This window comes from Octopus sinensis, linkage group LG2, assembly GCF_006345805.1.
Source record: "Octopus sinensis linkage group LG2, ASM634580v1, whole genome shotgun sequence".
Taxonomy (NCBI): Eukaryota; Metazoa; Mollusca; class Cephalopoda; order Octopoda; family Octopodidae; genus Octopus; species Octopus sinensis.
Window position 1 is genome coordinate 84210155 of NC_042998.1, and position 17631 is coordinate 84227785.

General features: G+C 37.8%; 1 protein-coding gene across 6 annotated transcripts in view; it reads left to right on the forward strand.

Annotated features, from left to right (window-relative positions):
- The window catches only part of LOC115225108 (armadillo repeat-containing protein 2-like), a 70090-nt gene that overhangs the window by 5510 nt on the left and 46949 nt on the right, over positions 1–17631 (forward strand). For 5 of the 6 annotated variants that reach the window (XM_036514863.1, XM_036514853.1, XM_036514874.1 and 2 more), the window contains exons 2-6: positions 4642–4845; positions 8371–8443; positions 13282–13414; positions 15132–15207; positions 17481–17545. In XM_036514863.1, the coding sequence (XP_036370756.1) occupies positions 4643–4845; positions 8371–8443; positions 13282–13414; positions 15132–15207; positions 17481–17545 (550 nt within the window). In that variant the 5' untranslated portion in view covers position 4642. Of the gene's footprint in view, positions 1–4632; positions 4846–8370; positions 8444–13281; positions 13415–15131; positions 15208–17480; positions 17546–17631 lie in introns of all 6 variants that reach the window. The other variant, XM_036514870.1, reaches the window with a different exon arrangement.

Genomic DNA, 17631 nt, shown 5'->3' on the forward strand with positions numbered 1-17631 from the left:
ATTTAATATGATACCAAAGCTCATCTGTGGTAGTTTCCTTTTCTGTAAAGACTATTGAGTTAAACTCTGTTTAAAGAGTCATGTAATCCAGAACTGGCCTTCCCATAAGGCCAGCTCCAGCTTACATAACTCTCCTTAGACACACACCTCATGTTCTGTATTATCTACAACATATCTTAATGTATAATCAGCAAAGTATAATCTGTCATATTTTTGTCAAAGTAGCACCACAATCTTCATGTTACAGCTTGCTTGCAATCTGAGATGTGGTGTGAGCATAATTAACATTAATCAGCTTTATATAAATAGAGATAGACTTGTGTTAGCTATACTTGTAGCAATTCTCTCCAATGTCCTTCCATTTTTGCTCAAATACTAATGACTACACTATCACTACTGGCTCTACATTAGGCATTTTCAGCCATATAGCGACAGGCATGGCTGTATGGTTTTGGAGTTTGGTTCTTAACCGTATGGCTATATGTTCAATCCCACTGCATGTCGCATTGGACAAGTGTATTTTACCATAGCCTCAGGGTCCAAAGTCTTGTAAGTCGATTTGGTAGGTGGAAACTGAATGAAGCTCATCATTTTAATAAAGTGTGTGTGTGTTTATATCTCTCTCTTGACACTGTGTAATAGTTGTAAATGAGTGTAACTGTCATACAAGCAGTGTCATTTATTTCTAGTATTCTGTGAGAACACTTCTGGCCATGGGGAAAAATTCCCTTTCTTAGAAGCAGGTGAGGACTGGCAATGGAAGAGTGTCTCTGAAAATCTGCCTCAATAAACACTACCTGTCCTTTGTAAGGTCAGAAAATTGTTGTTAAAATGATGATGATTGATAGATAGAAGATACCTAGTAATCCAGAAAATCGTTCAAATCTTGAACAGTTGTGATAGTGACTGTATTTAACCTGTTATTATATTCTTGTTGTGATACAACTGTTTTTGATTCAATATTATTTGATAAAACAACTTTGACATTATTAGCTGGTGTTTGAAACATAAATTAACATTACAATGAGGTAGTTTTTGTGAAGTGTAACTTAAGAATGTAGTTGTATAAAGCCAGAGCAATGCAAGGAGGTACAAAGTAAACTACAAGATGAAAAGAAAACAAACAGTTGCAGTTTTACCTAGTATTTCTATATTTCAAGGTGAAGACTGACTCAACTACATTCTTAAAATTAACATTACATTTTGATATATTTTAATTGAGATCACTTTAAACAGGAAGTTTGTGCCATAGAATCAGGGTTGATTAATTCTCTGTACTTCAACTCTATCCTGGCTACTATACAAGCTTACTTCCCTGATGCTTTGACTGTCAAGGATTCTGTTTTTATACAGTACCTTAATTTTGGCCTCTCTTTTTCATTTTAAAAAGCATTTCTGTATTAAAAACTTCTATAGATATTTCTTCAACTATTTCTGCTATGAGAACCTGATTGTAGCATACAAAACTTAACTTGTTTATTTAATTTTGACCTCTATAGTATTGCTTCAAGAACTAAAAATAGGAAAAAAGCTGAAGGCAGAACTTCGATGGATACCCACCTGTATAGTGACTGATTCACTGATTTCACAGCACATTCATATATGATCCCAACTACTACTATATGTCTTTTATATCTTGTTTCAGTCATTGGACTACAGCAGGAATTGTTAAAGGGAGTATGAGGGACTCTCTAGGGGTCGGCAAGGAATTACAGGGGGTCAATGATGTCCAAGGGGTTGATGATAGCCAACGGGTTAAATGGGGGTTGGTGTGTGAAAGACCAGCTCACTCAGATGAACTGCTTGAAATACTTAGTCAGCGCAATGCTCATACCTCACATTGTTGTTGTCAATTTCAATAAAAGATATTCCAGCAATATGATGCGTTTTTCACATTTTCTAACCATGGAAACAATTTCATAAAAATTGCAAGTTTAATACTGTATACTTGTACATGTAGTTTTAAATGTAAAAAAAATGTGTCGTCTTCAATAGAATTTCTTAATTTGTCGTACATGTATATTTTAGCTAACATTTTAATTGCCAGTACATATTTAAGATATGGAATGGCAGGGTTGGGTATTAAGATATTTTAAATGAGGAGGGTGATTGCTGCAGAAGTAGAAGTGGCTAAAGGGGGGAGATGCAGAAGGAGAAATGGCTAAAGTGGGGTTGATGCAGAAGAAGTGGCCAAAAGAGGCAATGGTCGAAAAAGTTTAGCAAACCCTGGACTACAGCCATGTTGGGCCATTGCTTAGAAGGGCCTGGTACTTATTCTATAAGTCTCTGGGACAAAACACGCACACACTATCTCTTTCTCTCTCTCTCTCTCTCTCATATATCACAGTTTCCGTTTACCAAATTCACTCTCAAGGCATTGGTCATCCCAAAGCTTTATTTAAAGACACTTGTCTAAGGTGTTGCCCAGGTGCACATATGGTTGCAATGCAATCTTTTTAACTACACAGCCATGGCTATACCTAATAAAGATCTATCAATCAAAATTCAAAACTAAGCTGTTTGATTTTATCCACAAATTTGTTTTTGTATTTGTGCCATTAGAAATATTATCTATGGTTCCACATCCTGGTTGAACCCAAATTCAATGTAGCACCAATTTTGATACAATTTTTCCCACTATTTTTATTGATGCAACTGTAATTTCCTTTCTTTCACTTACCTCTTTTACCCTTTTGGCAATTAAGGGTTTTGTTTCATCAATAGCCACGGGTGTGGCTGTATAGTAAGAATTTTACTGCTCAGCCATATGGTTTTAGGTTCAGTCCCACAGCATGTCACTGTGGCAAGTGTCTTCTAGTGTAGCTCCAGACTGATCAATGCCTTTGGGTAGATTTAGTAGACAGAAAGGGGAAGAAGCCAGTTGGCTTCAGAAAGACCTTTGCTTATGCTAAGAGATGATGGGGTTAAAGTATGATAGAAGGGGCCAGAGTAGAACAGCTACTACTAAGTATAATAGAAGGGGCCAGAGTACAACAACTTTCTTGCTTAAAGGAGCAACATGGTTATTCACATTTTAGAAGAGTGGGAGTGGAGTTGGGAAGTGATGAGGTGTTTGAGTGGCCCCTCAAAATACAAGGCAAGTAGAAGTGAGAGGGAGAGAATATTTGTGGAGATTTTTATCAGCTTCAGTTACATATCCTCAAAAAGCGCCCCTAAAAATCCTTTGCTACACCAACATTCATCATATCATTAGTTCTTGCTGTAGTTGTTATTTCGTCCTTGAGAAAGATTCTTTGTGTCTGAAGCAACATTATACAAAACAAAAAAAAAACAAAGAAACAAAGAAAATCAATGAAAATATGTGCAGTCAAAAATAGCTTTGTTATAAATTCTTTTGTCGTATAATAAATACTTGATCGACTTAGAAGCAGGTTATGTATGTGGTTATACTAAACTTGATTAAACGAGCCAAAAATAATTGGGTAGAAACACAATCATTTGGTTATTAATACAACTTCCCTGTACACTTTTTATCTTAAATTGTTCTATGATAAGACATCATCACTATTATCATTGTCATTATCACCATGTTACATCCATTTCAAGAGAAAAGGCATGCAGTATACTCTCTAAAGTTAATAGTGTTAGAAAGGGCTTCCAGATATATAGAAACCAACCATGCCAAAGCTGACATTGGAACTCATGATAGTCTTACATCTCATCAGATCCTGCCAAATCGTCCAGTCCATGCTGGCATGGAGAATGGACATTAAATGATGATTCTCCATTCTTATATGGTTTAGAAGGTCCTTGTTATTTTGGACACAAAGCAACTAAGACAGGATTGTTTGTTGTTGTTTAACCCCAGGTCAGCCTTGTTCAAGCATTTGAGCCATAACCATCTCATCTTATATGCAAGGAACCCATTGCAATGTTATCCAACGTCATTTTTTTAAGATAGCAAGATGTATTTTGAAGGAGATCTAGCTGTTGTTTTTAGCAGTTCTAGCAACCACATAGAGACACCATTATTAGCTTATTGTATTTTATCATAGATTATCCCATGTAAGAAACTCTAAAGAGCTCTTTCTAACCTGTATCATTTCTTATTCTGAGTCACTGCCCTCCTGGACAGTTTGCCTGCAATGCACCTAATGGAATCTACCCTTCTGTCACATTCTGGTTTTTGGCACATTTTCTGTAGCTGAGTGCTCTTCCTTTCGCTAACCATTTTACAAAGTGTACTGGGTTTATTTCAACATGCTACTGGCACTAGAGAGATAGCTATGTCAAAGAGGACTAAACGGTCCTCTTTACACTGCATCAGTTCATATTTGAAGAAACTGCCCTTTTAGATGAGTAGCCATGACATGGATTTAACCCTCTCGATACCATTCCACCTGTGACCACCCTCGGTATTATTATACAAACTTCCTGTCATAAAGTGATCTAAATTAAAATCTTTCATCAAAATTTTATATTTATACTCCAAACACCAACTTGATAATAAAAAAATGTTAGTTTACTAAATTCATTATATTTTAAAAATTAATTTAAATGAAGGTGAAGTATTTTGTCAGAAATATAATATTGAAAGGGTTAGCTTATAACTCACATACACACCACATACATTACAATGTAAAATAACTTTTATTTTTTGTTTTACTTTTGCAAAAACAGGATGGAAGCAAAAAATTCCAACCAATTTCCATTCTACCGAAATCTTGAGCATCGCCGAACTAGTGCTGATATAATTCGAGATGCGAAAAAGACGCTACGGTCTTTATCTACAAAGAGGCCTTTTACACCTCGAGATGAAAAACGAACTTTGTTTGGTGAGATGAGCAATCGCAGCCGGGAAGCTCGACCTGCTAGTACCTACAGGTAATATTGTTAGTCTAAATAGTTGCTGAAAAAAATGCCAATAGCTTTTTATTTTTTCAAAATTGGATCAAAGACGTTTTTTATTATTTTTATTTTTTTTTTGTTTGTTTGGCTTTTTGGGGTGGAGTTTCAATTTTTATGAATTTGTGATGCACTAAAGATTGAATAAAAAGAAATATACTGTCACACTTCACATGAAAATTACAAAAACCTGTAAACCAATATATGCACTTAAAACAGCATTATATTACAATGATGTGTATATAATTTATGAAATATGAACAACCATAGAAAGCACTAAGGTTTTTATTTTTTTAATTTATTTTTTGTTTTTGGATGGCTGATAGGGTTGTGTCTCAGAGAATCTTCTCTTGTGAGACTTTGTGTGTTTAAAATATGGCTTGCCCTGAATGATGTCAGTGGACCATCAGACACTGATGTTTCAGCTTATGTGTCAGCTCCTCAGTGACAGGTAGTCCTTGGTTAGAACTTTCATTCCTATATAGATAGTTTTTTTTATTCTTTCAGTCATTAGACTGCAGCCATTCTGAGGCACCACCTTGAAGAATTTTATCCAAACAAATTGACTCAGTACTTATTTTTCTTTTTTTCTTTTAAGTCTGGTGCATAGTCTATTGGTTCTATTTGGCCAAACCACTAAGTTACAAACATAAATGCACCAACACTGTTGTCAAGCAGTGGTGGGGGACAAATACACACACACACATGACAGGCTTCTTGTAATTTCCATCTATCAAATCCTCTCACAGGGCTTTGGTTAGCTGGATGCTATGGTAGAAGACACTTGTCAAACAAGGTGTCATACATGCAATGCCAGAGCTGAATAATTAAGATAAAAGGACTGAAACAAAATTAGATAAAGGGACTAAAACAACAATAAAGGGGTTAGGAATCGCAACATTACACCTGTTAGTTTTGCCCTCTTCAAGATTCTAGAGTGAAACTGTGCCAGGGGATGGGTTTAACTTTTTGACTTTTGTACATTTCCACCCCAGATTTGGGTCAGGAAGGTACAAGGGATAATTCAATTGCTTATACTTTATCTCCAGTGAAAATTGGCATTGTGCCTAGTTAAAAGAAATTACTGTTTACACAAAGAAAGATAAATCATGTTTGTTTCTTTACCTTTCTCTTCTGGCAATAAATCATTCTCTCCTCTTGTCTTTTAATATCCATGTCTCTCCACTTGCTCTTCTCTCTCTCTATCATTATTGATATTCTGCTTTCTTTTACCTCTGTTTTTCATTGACACCTCTCTCTCTCTCTTCACTCTCTTTCTCTCTCTCTTCACTCTCTTTCTCTCTCTCTTCACTCTCTTTCTCTCTCTCTTCACTCTCTTTCTCTCTCTCTTCACTCTCTTTTTCTCTCTCTCTTTCTCTCTCTACTCTCTTTCTCTCTCTCCACTCTCTTTCTCTCTCTCTCTCTCTTTCTCTCTCTCCCCACTCTCTTTCTCTCTCTCTCTCTCCACTTTCTCTCACTCTCTCTCTTTCTGTCTCCACTCTCTCTCTCCCCACTCTCTTTCTCTATCTCTCTACTCTCTTTCTCTCTCTCTCCACTCTCTTTCTCTCTCTCTACTCTCTTTCTCTCTCTCTACTCTCTTTCTCTCTCTCTACTCTCTTTCTCTCTCTCTACTCTCTTTCTCTCTCTCCACTCTCTTTCTCTCTCTCCACTGTCTTTCTCTCTCTATCCACTCTCTTTCTCTCTCTCTCTCACTCTCTTTCTCTCTCTCTCTCCACTCTCTTTCTCTCTCTCTCTCCACTCTCTTCTCTCTCTATCTCTCCACTCTCTTTCTCTCTCTATCTCTCCACTCTCTTTCTCTCTCTATCTCTCCACTCTCTTTCTCTCTCTATCTCTCCACTCTCTTTCTCTCTCTAAAAAGTCCCTGGCCTGGCAATGTTACAGAGGAGCTTTACCGGTTCGAGATAAGCTCTTTAGACATGGGTGTGCACCTTCGCCGGTTTGTGCAAGATGTAAGAGGGACAGTGAAACTGTCCTGCACGCGATTGTGCAATGCCCCAAGGTGACTGAACTCTGGACTTGTCGAACACCTGCTGTCGCATTCGAGAAGAGTACAACTGTCGAGCGAATCTGTAATTAAGATAGTTCCGCCGACCTTCCTGAATAGGGAGGAGCGAGTCAGTTTTCTTTCGGTAGTTGCTATGGCGAAATAAGTAGTGTGGAAGACGAGAGTAAAAGGAATTGCAACAGGCATGTTTATCTCCAGTCTCGAGCTAATCGACTTTTTCGTTTTCCACATGAAACGGAAAATAAGGCTGGAGAAGAAATGCCTGTCGCAAAGTGTGTTTCGTAAAAGATGGAAGTCTATAACAAGTATGTTGCGAGTGAAAGAACCTGTTTAATCGAGAATGTAAAAAAGGAGAAAGCAAAGTCTTCAGTGTGAGTATGTGGTTTGTGGGGTCGACCGCGTCCTCCGCTTCATTTTTTGTTAATCACTCATTCTCATTTAATTGTATATATTTTAATTGTTTGTTTATTCATATGTTTCGTCTCATTCGATACCCTGACCCCCAACGTTTGTTTAGTCCCCTCTTTTTCTCAACCTTATGGTGAATAAAGAAATACTCTCTTTCTCTCTCTCCCTCTCCACTCTCTTTCTCTCTCTCCCTCTCCCTCTTCCTCTCTTCACTCTCTCTCCCCCTCTTCACTCTCTTTTTCTCTCCTTTTCTCATTACCTTTTCTCACCAATTTACTTCTCCCATCTTTATTATGTACCTCACTAATTTTAGGTTTCTCCCTTATTGGAGAAACCTTCTTCACACTATCTGCCCCTCTCCCTCTCCCCCTCAAAATCTTTGTTTTTTTTGTTTCTCTCTTTCACTCATGACCTCTGTGATATATTCTCTCTCTTTCTCTCTCTCTCTCTCTCTCTCTCTCTCTCTCTCTCTCTCTCTCTGTGTACCTAATTTGTCTCTCCAGCTTGCTTTCAACCACAGAAGATTGAAACACAATCAAACACTTTTCTCTGCAACAAATGAAAAAGAAAATAAAACAAATACAAACCAGAGTGGTGATATAATTTATTGCAATTTGCTGTTGCTGCCTGTAATGCAGAGGAGAGCAAAATAAACAAATACATGAGCCTGATCAGCTGCTATCAGTTTGTTCCAGTCACTGTTGTTGAGACCTCAGGTATTGTTGGAACCCTGCATTGCTGATTTCCTCCACAGAATCGGGATAATTGAGGCTCATCTGAGAAATGAGCCCCGCAAGGTAGGGTGGCGACAGCCACCAGCCACCCTATCCTACGGGGCTGGTCAATGTTTATTCTCTGCAGCAACACCTTTGCAATCACATCTGCAAGACATGGCACAACCCATTACTCCCTCCCCCACCATCTTCTGTTGCTTAATACACCTCTCATTTTTTTTTCTTTTTCTTTGTTTCCTTGGTAAGATAGCTATGGGAAAGATAGCTTTCTTTTCTTCCAGTAATATTTTGTTAATTAGTATTAATGTAATTTATTATTTATATTGTCTTTTTAAGTATCGGCTCCCGTCATTTTGAAGGCTGGGAATCTCGGCCAGTCTCTGGAACCAGACTCTCTCCCATCAACAATGTAAGTAAAACAAGAACAAATTATTATTTAAATGTTTTTTCTTGCATTGCCAGAAAATATCACAAGTTTTTAATTTTTTAAATTTTATATCAACAATAAATAATTTATTCGATTGAAGTGATCAATTTCTTAATTAAACAATGATAAAGCCACATCCCTCAATACTACACCCCACCCCTCATTTGAAGGGTCTTGTTACTTGGGGATCTCAGGTTGCTGGTGCCATGTAAAAAGCACCCAGTATACTCTGTGAAGTGGTTAGTGTTAGAAAGGGCATCCAACAGTGGGAAACAATCTGAAGCAAATGTTGGAGCTTGATGCCGCCCCCTGGTTCAGTGGCACTTGTCAAACCATCCAACCCATGCTAGTATGGAAAACAGATGTTAAACAATGGTGATGATGATGATGGCGGTGATGTTGATGATTAAATTAAATAAGATCCCTAGGTAGAAATATCTCATTTATAAACAAAAGAGGGGAAGGGAGTTGTCTGATATATATGTGGATGTTTGTACATCTCCTTGTCTTGAATCTTGTTTTTTCTTGCATTGCCAGAAAATATCACAAGTTTTTTTAATTTTTTTTAATTTTATATCAACAATAAATAATTTATTCGATTGAACTGATCAATTTCTTAATTAAACAATGATAAAGCCACATCCCTCAATACTACACCCCACCCCTCATTTGAGGGGTCTTATCTTCTGAGTTACTTGGGGACCTCAGGTTGCTGGTGCCATTGTAAAGAAGTGTCATCATCACACAAGTGGTGCCCTTTGTTTTCAATTTTCCATGAGAAACATGTCTGGCCACAAGTAAATATCATTTTGCTTGAATACAGATGAGGGTTGGTGACAAGAAGAGCATCCATCCATTGAAAATCTGCCTCGACATATTCCGTCTGGTGCATGCAATCTTGGAAAAGTAGTCATTAAAGTTATGATAATGATGTACCTATTGATTTATAACTCAGGTCATAAATTTGTTATGAGTAAAATAGTTGATTGTATCGACACCACTACTTGACCAGCAGCTACATATAGAATGTTCAGAATATTAGAATAATGGTGTGTGTGTGATTTATGTAATTTACTTGCTGGGTCTAGAGAAAAGAGCAGTGCCCAAAATAGCCTTTGCAGGTCATCATAGACCAGTGGGATTGACGCCATAAATGTTCTTTATAAATCTTAGTAAATCAACACATGCAAGAAAGATATGAGCTAGGCAGGAAGCTCAAAGGAGCAGCATTCCAGGGAGGCAGGCCTGAATATAGCGATTAGTGTGGGACCTGGTAGGTTAGACACAACAAGGGTGATGATGAGAGATGAATAGGATGGGAATGCCTAAGTGAGAGTCTGAGCTCAGCCAGCTCTAAGAGACAGAGTCAATTATAGTTGCAGTAAAGCATTCAGAGAGGAGACAGCATATCTGTTGTTTAGAGGCTAGTTCAAGTCTTTGAGTGACTTCATGCTGATCACTTGGCTGGCCCTTTTCTGGATGCAGTCTGAAATGGTTGTGCATGCATGAGCAGCACCATCTCAAATGTGAAATCAATGCTCCATTGTGGGCCACATCTGAGCTTTATAGAGTATCAATAATTATTGAGGGGGTTACCTCCTGGCTCTGAAAAGAAGGACCAGCTGCTGGGATGCAGTCCTATTTCTTTTAAGGATGTGCTTTTGTCCAGAGAGATCGTTGATTATAGCTCAGTATCACTCAAATTATGAGTTTACGGGCTTTAGCCAAGTGCTACTCATGATTACGGTGGAGTGTGCTGTGATGATATTTTTTGATAATATATCACAGTATCAACCAAACCACCAGATGTTATACACCACTGGTCACAATACACTTCCAATTCTGTCTTGATTGCACCATTCTTTCATATGTTGACCCAAATTGCTTAACTAGATCATTTCTCCATCATTGCGGAGGCCTTTTCCAATCTGTTGGATACCACTCAGTCAGGGCTGGATTAAAACCAGAGAGGTCCTAAACACTCAAAAGATTTTGGTGCCTCCATATAGAATTCAAAATGTAAGCAATAATAAACCATTTCATGCCAGTGGAACGTTAAAAGCACATCCGAGTGTGACCGCTGCCAGGGCCACAGATTGGCTCCCATGCTGGTGATACGTAAAATGCACCATTCAAGCATGATCGTTGCCAACATCGCCTTACTGGCACATGTGCAGGTGCCACGTGAAAACAACATTCAAGCGTGGTTGTTGCTAGTGCTGCTGGACTGGCTCCCATTCAGGTAGCATGTAAAAACACCTTTTGAGTGTGAGCATGGTCATTACCAGAACTGCCTGACTGGGCCTCGTGTCGGTGGCATGTAAAAAGCACCCACTACATTCTCAGGGTGGTTGGCATTAGGAAGGGCATCCAGCTGTAGAAACTTTGCCAGACCAGATTGAGATTGGAGCAGCCACTGGCTCACCAGTCCTCAGTCAAACCATCTAACCCATGCCAGCATGGAAAGTGGATGTCAAACGATGATGATGATGGTGATGATGAAACAAAACTAACAGCAAGATGGAAAATAATGTTTATTTTTGTATACTTCCACTTCATCTATATTTGAAAAGTTTCCTCTGATCTTTTTTAATTGCAAAATCTGTGATCAGATTCTCAAAATGAATCTTACATAAAACATCTGCTTCTATACTTTGTAGAGGTAAGGCATCCCGAATATTATTTTAGCAAGTTTAAAGTAGTTTCTTTTGTGCCATAAACCATTTACCATTTCTGAGGAGCCCCTCTTCCTTTCATGCTCTAAGCATGTGCTTATTTTGCTTAATGGTTAATCCAGTGCTGTGTATATATAATCATCATCATCATCATCGTTTAACGTCTGCTTTCCATGCTGGCATGGGTTGGATAGTTTGACTGAGGGCTGGCGAGCCAGAAGGCTGCACCAGTCTCCAATCTGATCTGGTAAAGTTTCTACAGCTGGATGCCTTCCTAACGCCAACCACTCCAAGAGTGTTGTGGGTACTTTTACATGCCACCAGCACGAGGGCCAGTCAGGCAGTACTGGTATCAGCCACGCTCAAATGGTGCTTTTTACATGCCACCTGCACAGTAGCCAGTCCGGTGGCACTGGCAACGACCACACTCGAATGGTGCTTTTTTTTTATGTGCTACCAGCATGAGAGCCAGTCAGCAGCCCTGGCAATGATCACGCTCGAATGGTACTTTAATGTTCCACTGGCACAGGTGCCAATCAGGCGATACTGTCATTGGCCACGACAGTGATTTCACTTGCCTTAACAGGTCTTTGCAAGCATAGTTTATTGTCCAATGATTGAAGGGTACTCTTAAATGGGCTGATTATACAGCAAAAGCCACGGTTATGATCTCACTTAATTTGCAGGGTTTTCTCAAGCACAGCATATCTCCAAAGGTCGCGGTCACTTGTCATTGCCACGGTGAGGCCCAATGTTCAAAGGTCGTGCTTCAGCACCTCATCCCAGGTCTTCCTGGGTCTACTTCTTCCACAGGTTCCCTCAACTGCTAGGGTGTGACACTTTTTCACACAGCTGTCCTCATCCATTTGCAACACCTGACCATACCAGTGCAGTCGTCTCTCTTGCACACCACATCTGATGTTTCTTAAGTCCAACTTTTCTCTCAGGGCGCTTATATATATATATATATATATATATATATATATATATATACTTATTTCAAGTTTTATAAAAAATTCGACGTCATTCAGTTATTACTCTAAGTTTGTAAATAAATGTAGTTTTCAGGTGAACTGGATACTCCATGAAACTTTTGAACATTATTTTTCACAGAAACTTATATGCTTTTTCTTCTGTGGTATACTTTTTGTTTTGTTTTGTTTCTTTGTTCTTTTTTTTTTCATTAGATCTTGTAGGTCATAAACTTTATATAGTGATTACTGGTGTACTGTCTGTTTGACTTTTGTCTCATTAACATTCTTAAGATATTTATTTTATGCTTTCATTTTGAAAATTCACTCAGTGAATGATTTATAATTTTATCTCAAGATTTAATTCGTTGCTTGACAGAGATTATAGTGTCTTGAGTTATAATACCACAAATTTGTGTCACGTCTTAAAGCTCAAGATTCCCTTTGGTATGTTGTGTGTCAGTTTATATTTTAGGTTACTCATTTGTATAAGTTGGTCATTTTTGATAAACTTACACAGCTGTAGTAGTACTCCTTTAACCCTTCAGCATTCAGACTGGTCATATCCAGCCTAAATATTCTACTTGTTTTATGTTCAAAACCAGCCAGATCCAGCCTCTCACACCTATCTCTCAGTATCCTTCTAAAAATAAGCAATTGTATCATAAAAATCTCAAAGCTACATGGATGATCTCATCTCTGGGATTTAGGGAGATTATGTGCAAAAATCATTGAGTCATTTCTACTATAGCCCCTAACCAACCAAAGCCTTGTGAGTGGATTTGATAAATGGAAACTGAAAGAAGCATTTTATATAGAGTGAAGGCACATGGTCTGGTGGCTAGGGTGTTGCACTTGTGATCACTCACAATGTGTGTGTGTGTGTGTGTGTGAGACCTTATCTTGATATCATGTGATAGTTGTAAATGAGTGTCACTGTCAAAGAAACAGTTCGTCATTTCTAGTATTTTGTGAAAGGATGTCTGACCATAGTGAAATATTAACTTGCTTGGGAACAGGTGAGGGCAGGTGACAGGAAGGGCATCCAACCGTAGAAAATCATCCTCAGCAAACTTCGCCCAACCCATGGAAAAGTGAACATAAAACGATGATAATGATGGTCCTTTTATTTGATTGTTTGAAGTCTAACACTTTAAGGTAAATATAATTACAGCCTCCTGCTTTAAACGCCGAATCAGAACCAAAATTCTTACCTCCAAAACCACCACCTGAAGAATGTAAACATTCCGGTCATAAAAATATCCGTCCCCACACTAAACTAGTCCAGCCAGGCTCTGAAGGATCAGGTTAGAATTTCTAATTATATTTGTCAAATATTGCTTATTGCTTCTTTTTCTAGTTGTTGCTTTTTTTTTTCTACCTCTTTATTGTTACTAAAACATATTTACAAAGTTTTCCTTGCTTTTAATAAGAGAGAAAAAAATATATGGTACATGATTCAGTCATGTGGGCCATTGGTGACTAAACCACCTTGCCAGCTTGGTGAGTGGGCTGGTTTTTGGACACCCTGTGGGATGGAAAGCAAGACATGTCAAGAGACAAATGAACTCAGAAGAGTCAACATTCATCCAGGTGTGTGTGTGTGCGCATGTGTGTGTGCATGCGTGCGTGCATACGCGTGTGCATGTGTGGGTGTGCAGAAATTTCTAGTTTAGTGCCCACGTGCATATTTAACTACCAAGGTAGGTTTGACTCTAAGCTATGGTAAAGGCAGCTAACCCAGGAGATAAGAAAAGCCTGCAGTATGTTGCTCATTGAAATTACATCAAACATTTGCTCCCACTTTCTGTTATCAGTATTTCCAAAGTGTGTGGCTGGTATTACACAAGCCTTCACCATAGAAAATAAATCATCTGTTTGGTAGTCTAATAGTTATAATATTGGTTGTTAGATCCTCGTTCATAGACACCAATGGTAGAATCTACTCTGTGTGTATGTCTGTATATATATATGTATGTGTGATTATGTTATAGTGTTTACCAATTTACTATATTGCATTCCTGGGCTGGGTAGTGCATTGTGTCTCTGAGCAAGGCACTCTATTTCACATTAGTCTACTCACCTGAAATAAATACCAGCCAGGTGCTGGTGCAGCATCACCCTTTTCCTCCAGCTCTCACACCCTGGATATTTTACTGAGTCAAGGATGAGAAGGCTGGAAGGATATCTCCCTGTTCTTGACTAGACAGACAACTATAATAACAAAACCATGGTACATACTACAGAGTCAAACTGACTTGGGAGAGACATCTGGTTTTTTTTTTTTAACGTATTTATACTCTGTACACATTTTTTCATTTTTCTCAACATCTGCTGCTTATATCATTTATATTTTATTTATATATTCACATCTTTATTTTATATATAGACAGACAGACAGACAGACCGACACACACACACACACACATTCTGTGTATTAGGATTTCATAGCATTTTCTTAAATATTTACACCTATAGGCACTGGAGTGACTGTATCGTAAGTAGCTCGCTTACCAACCACATGGTTCCGGGTTCAGTCCCACTTCAGCAAGTGTCTTCTAGTATAGCCTCGGGCCAACCAAAGCCTTTTGAGTTGATTTGGTTGATGGAAACGGAAAGAAGCCCATTGTGTGTGTATATATATATATATATATATATATATATGTGTGTGTGTGTGTCTTTGTTTGTCCCCCCAGCATCACTTGACAACCAATGTTGCTGCGTTTATGTCCCCATAACTTAGCAGTTTGGCAAAAAGAGACACATAGGATAAGTACTAGGCTTACAAAGAATAAGTCCTAGGATCAATTTGTTTGACTAAAGGCAGTGCTCCAGCATGGCCACAGTCAAATGACTGAAACAAATAAAAGAATATTCCAAACATATATGATATACTATATATTATGTCATAACTTTGTTTTATTTTTATATATTTTTTTATTAAATATTATATGATTATATTCCATTCATGAAAAAAATATTTGACCAACCAAGCTATCTTTCATAATTCTTTATAATCTTCAGAAAAAGTGAGAAGAAACAAAGAAACAAGAGATGGAAAAGACAAAACACAAGCCTCGAAGAGAGCAACTTCTGAACAGTAAGTTGAAAGTCCTCACTCTCTTTCTCTCTCTCACTCTCTCTTACTGTTTTCATGTTGTGAATGAGGTGATGTAAGGGCAAACAAAATAGATGAAATGAAATGAAAATTTAAAAAATTGGTGGATGTGTGGTAAGAAGCTTGCTTCCCATCCACATAGTTCCAGGTTCTGTCCCACAGTGTGACACCTTGGGCAAATGTCTTTTGCTATAGCCTCAGATGACCAAATCCTTTTGAGTAGATTTGATAGATGGAAACTGAAAGAAGCCCATCGTGTATAGATATGTGAGTGTGCACGCGTTTGTCTTTGTGTCTCTGTTTGTCCTACACCACTGCTTGATAACCAGTATTGTATTTACATCCCTATAACTTAGTGGTTTGGCAAAAAGAGACACATAGGATAAGTACTAGGCTTACAAAGAATAAGTCCTAGGATCAATTTGTTTGACTAAAGGCAGTGCTCCAGCATGGCCACAGTCAAATGACTGAAACAAATAAAAGAATATTCCAAACATATATGATATACTATATATTATGTCATAACTTTGTTTTATTTTTATATATTTTTTTATTAAATATTATATGATTATATTCCATTCATGAAAAAAATATTTGACCAACCAAGCTATCTTTCATAATTCTTTATAATCTTCAGAAAAAGTGAGAAGAAACAAAGAAACAAGAGATGGAAAAGACAAAACACAAGCCTCGAAGAGAGCAACTTCTGAACAGTAAGTTGAAAGTCCTCACTCTCTTTCTCTCTCTCACTCTCTCTTACTGTTTTCATGTTGTGAATGAGGTGATGTAAGGGCAAACAAAATAGATGAAATGAAATGAAAATTTAAAAAATTGGTGGATGTGTGGTAAGAAGCTTGCTTCCCATCCACATAGTTCCAGGTTCTGTCCCACAGTGTGACACCTTGGGCAAATGTCTTTTGCTATAGCCTCAGATGACCAAATCCTTTTGAGTAGATTTGATAGATGGAAACTGAAAGAAGCCCATCGTGTATAGATATGTGAGTGTGCACGCGTTTGTCTTTGTGTCTCTGTTTGTCCTACACCACTGCTTGATAACCAGTATTGTATTTACATCCCTATAACTTAGTGGTTTGGCAAAAGAGACTAATAGAATAAGTGCTAGGATCGATTCATTCAGCTACAAATTCTTCAAGGCAATGCTCCAGCATGGCCTCAGTCTAATGACTGAAACAAGTAAAAGATTAAAAGGATAAATAAAAACTTACTGAATATATCCTGGTTTTAGAACAGATGCAATGCATCCCTGTGTGTCATGTGACTTAAAGGGTCATCAATAGAAAGGGTATGCAGCCGCAGAACACTGTCTCCAGTAAACCTTTCCAACATACGCATGCATGGAAAAGCAAAAGTGGTGGTGGTGGTGGTGGTGAGAAGCCAAAGGTCAAGTAACCACATTGTGCACATTCAGTCAGTGCCTTGCTTCAGCAGTTGTTTTTCCTTCACCACACAAGTATTTCTAATGAGGGTTTTCATAGATGCTACATTAAATATGTTAGCACTAAGTTAACTATTGTTTTAAATGCAGATATCATCATCATTTAATGTCCATCTTTTATGCTGGCATAGTTGGATGGTTTGACAGGAACTTGCAAGCCAGAGGACTGCACTAAGCTCCACTATATGATTTGGCATGGTTTTTACAGCTGGATTCCAACCACTTTACAGAGTATACTCTGTGTAATTAACCTCAGTGGTTTATTTAATTATATACTTTTAGTTATTCCAATTTTCATGCATTCTCTAGCAAAATATTGTACATCTTCATAGAGATTCTCTCATCACTACTTCAGTAAGTACAGTGATGCCTATGCTTTGCTGATGAAGTGTAATAATACCAAAACATGTCTAGAATTATCTCCCATATTTACTAAAAGAACATAGATCCAATAACGGGCAGTCAACAACTATTGAAGAGGTTGCAAGAAACAATGAAAATTTTAGCAAAAAAAATGTAAATGGGTAGAAATTGAATCGGTGAGTGTGTTAATTAATAAGGCATTAAAACAGAATGACTCTCCCCCGACACAACAAAATTAAAAGAATATTAGACAGTGAGCTAATGTTATGTGTTTTTTCGCAGCATGGGAAAAGCAGACATAAAAATGAAACAAATTTTCCAATTCCCCATGAAATAGAAAAATGCATGGCTATATATGTGAGAAAGTGTTGTCGTAATTCTGCTTGATAATTTTACATCTGATTCATTGATTTATATCAATTGCTCGTCATTACAGTGTCGTTAATGAGGATGAACATATCAACCAAGATGGTTCTAAACAACATCTTGTAAATACTGACAGTAAGTAGTAATGTTTTTTTACCCCCACCATCACTCCCACTATAGTCATTGTTGTTGTTTTTTTCTGTTTGCTTTGTTTTCCTGAT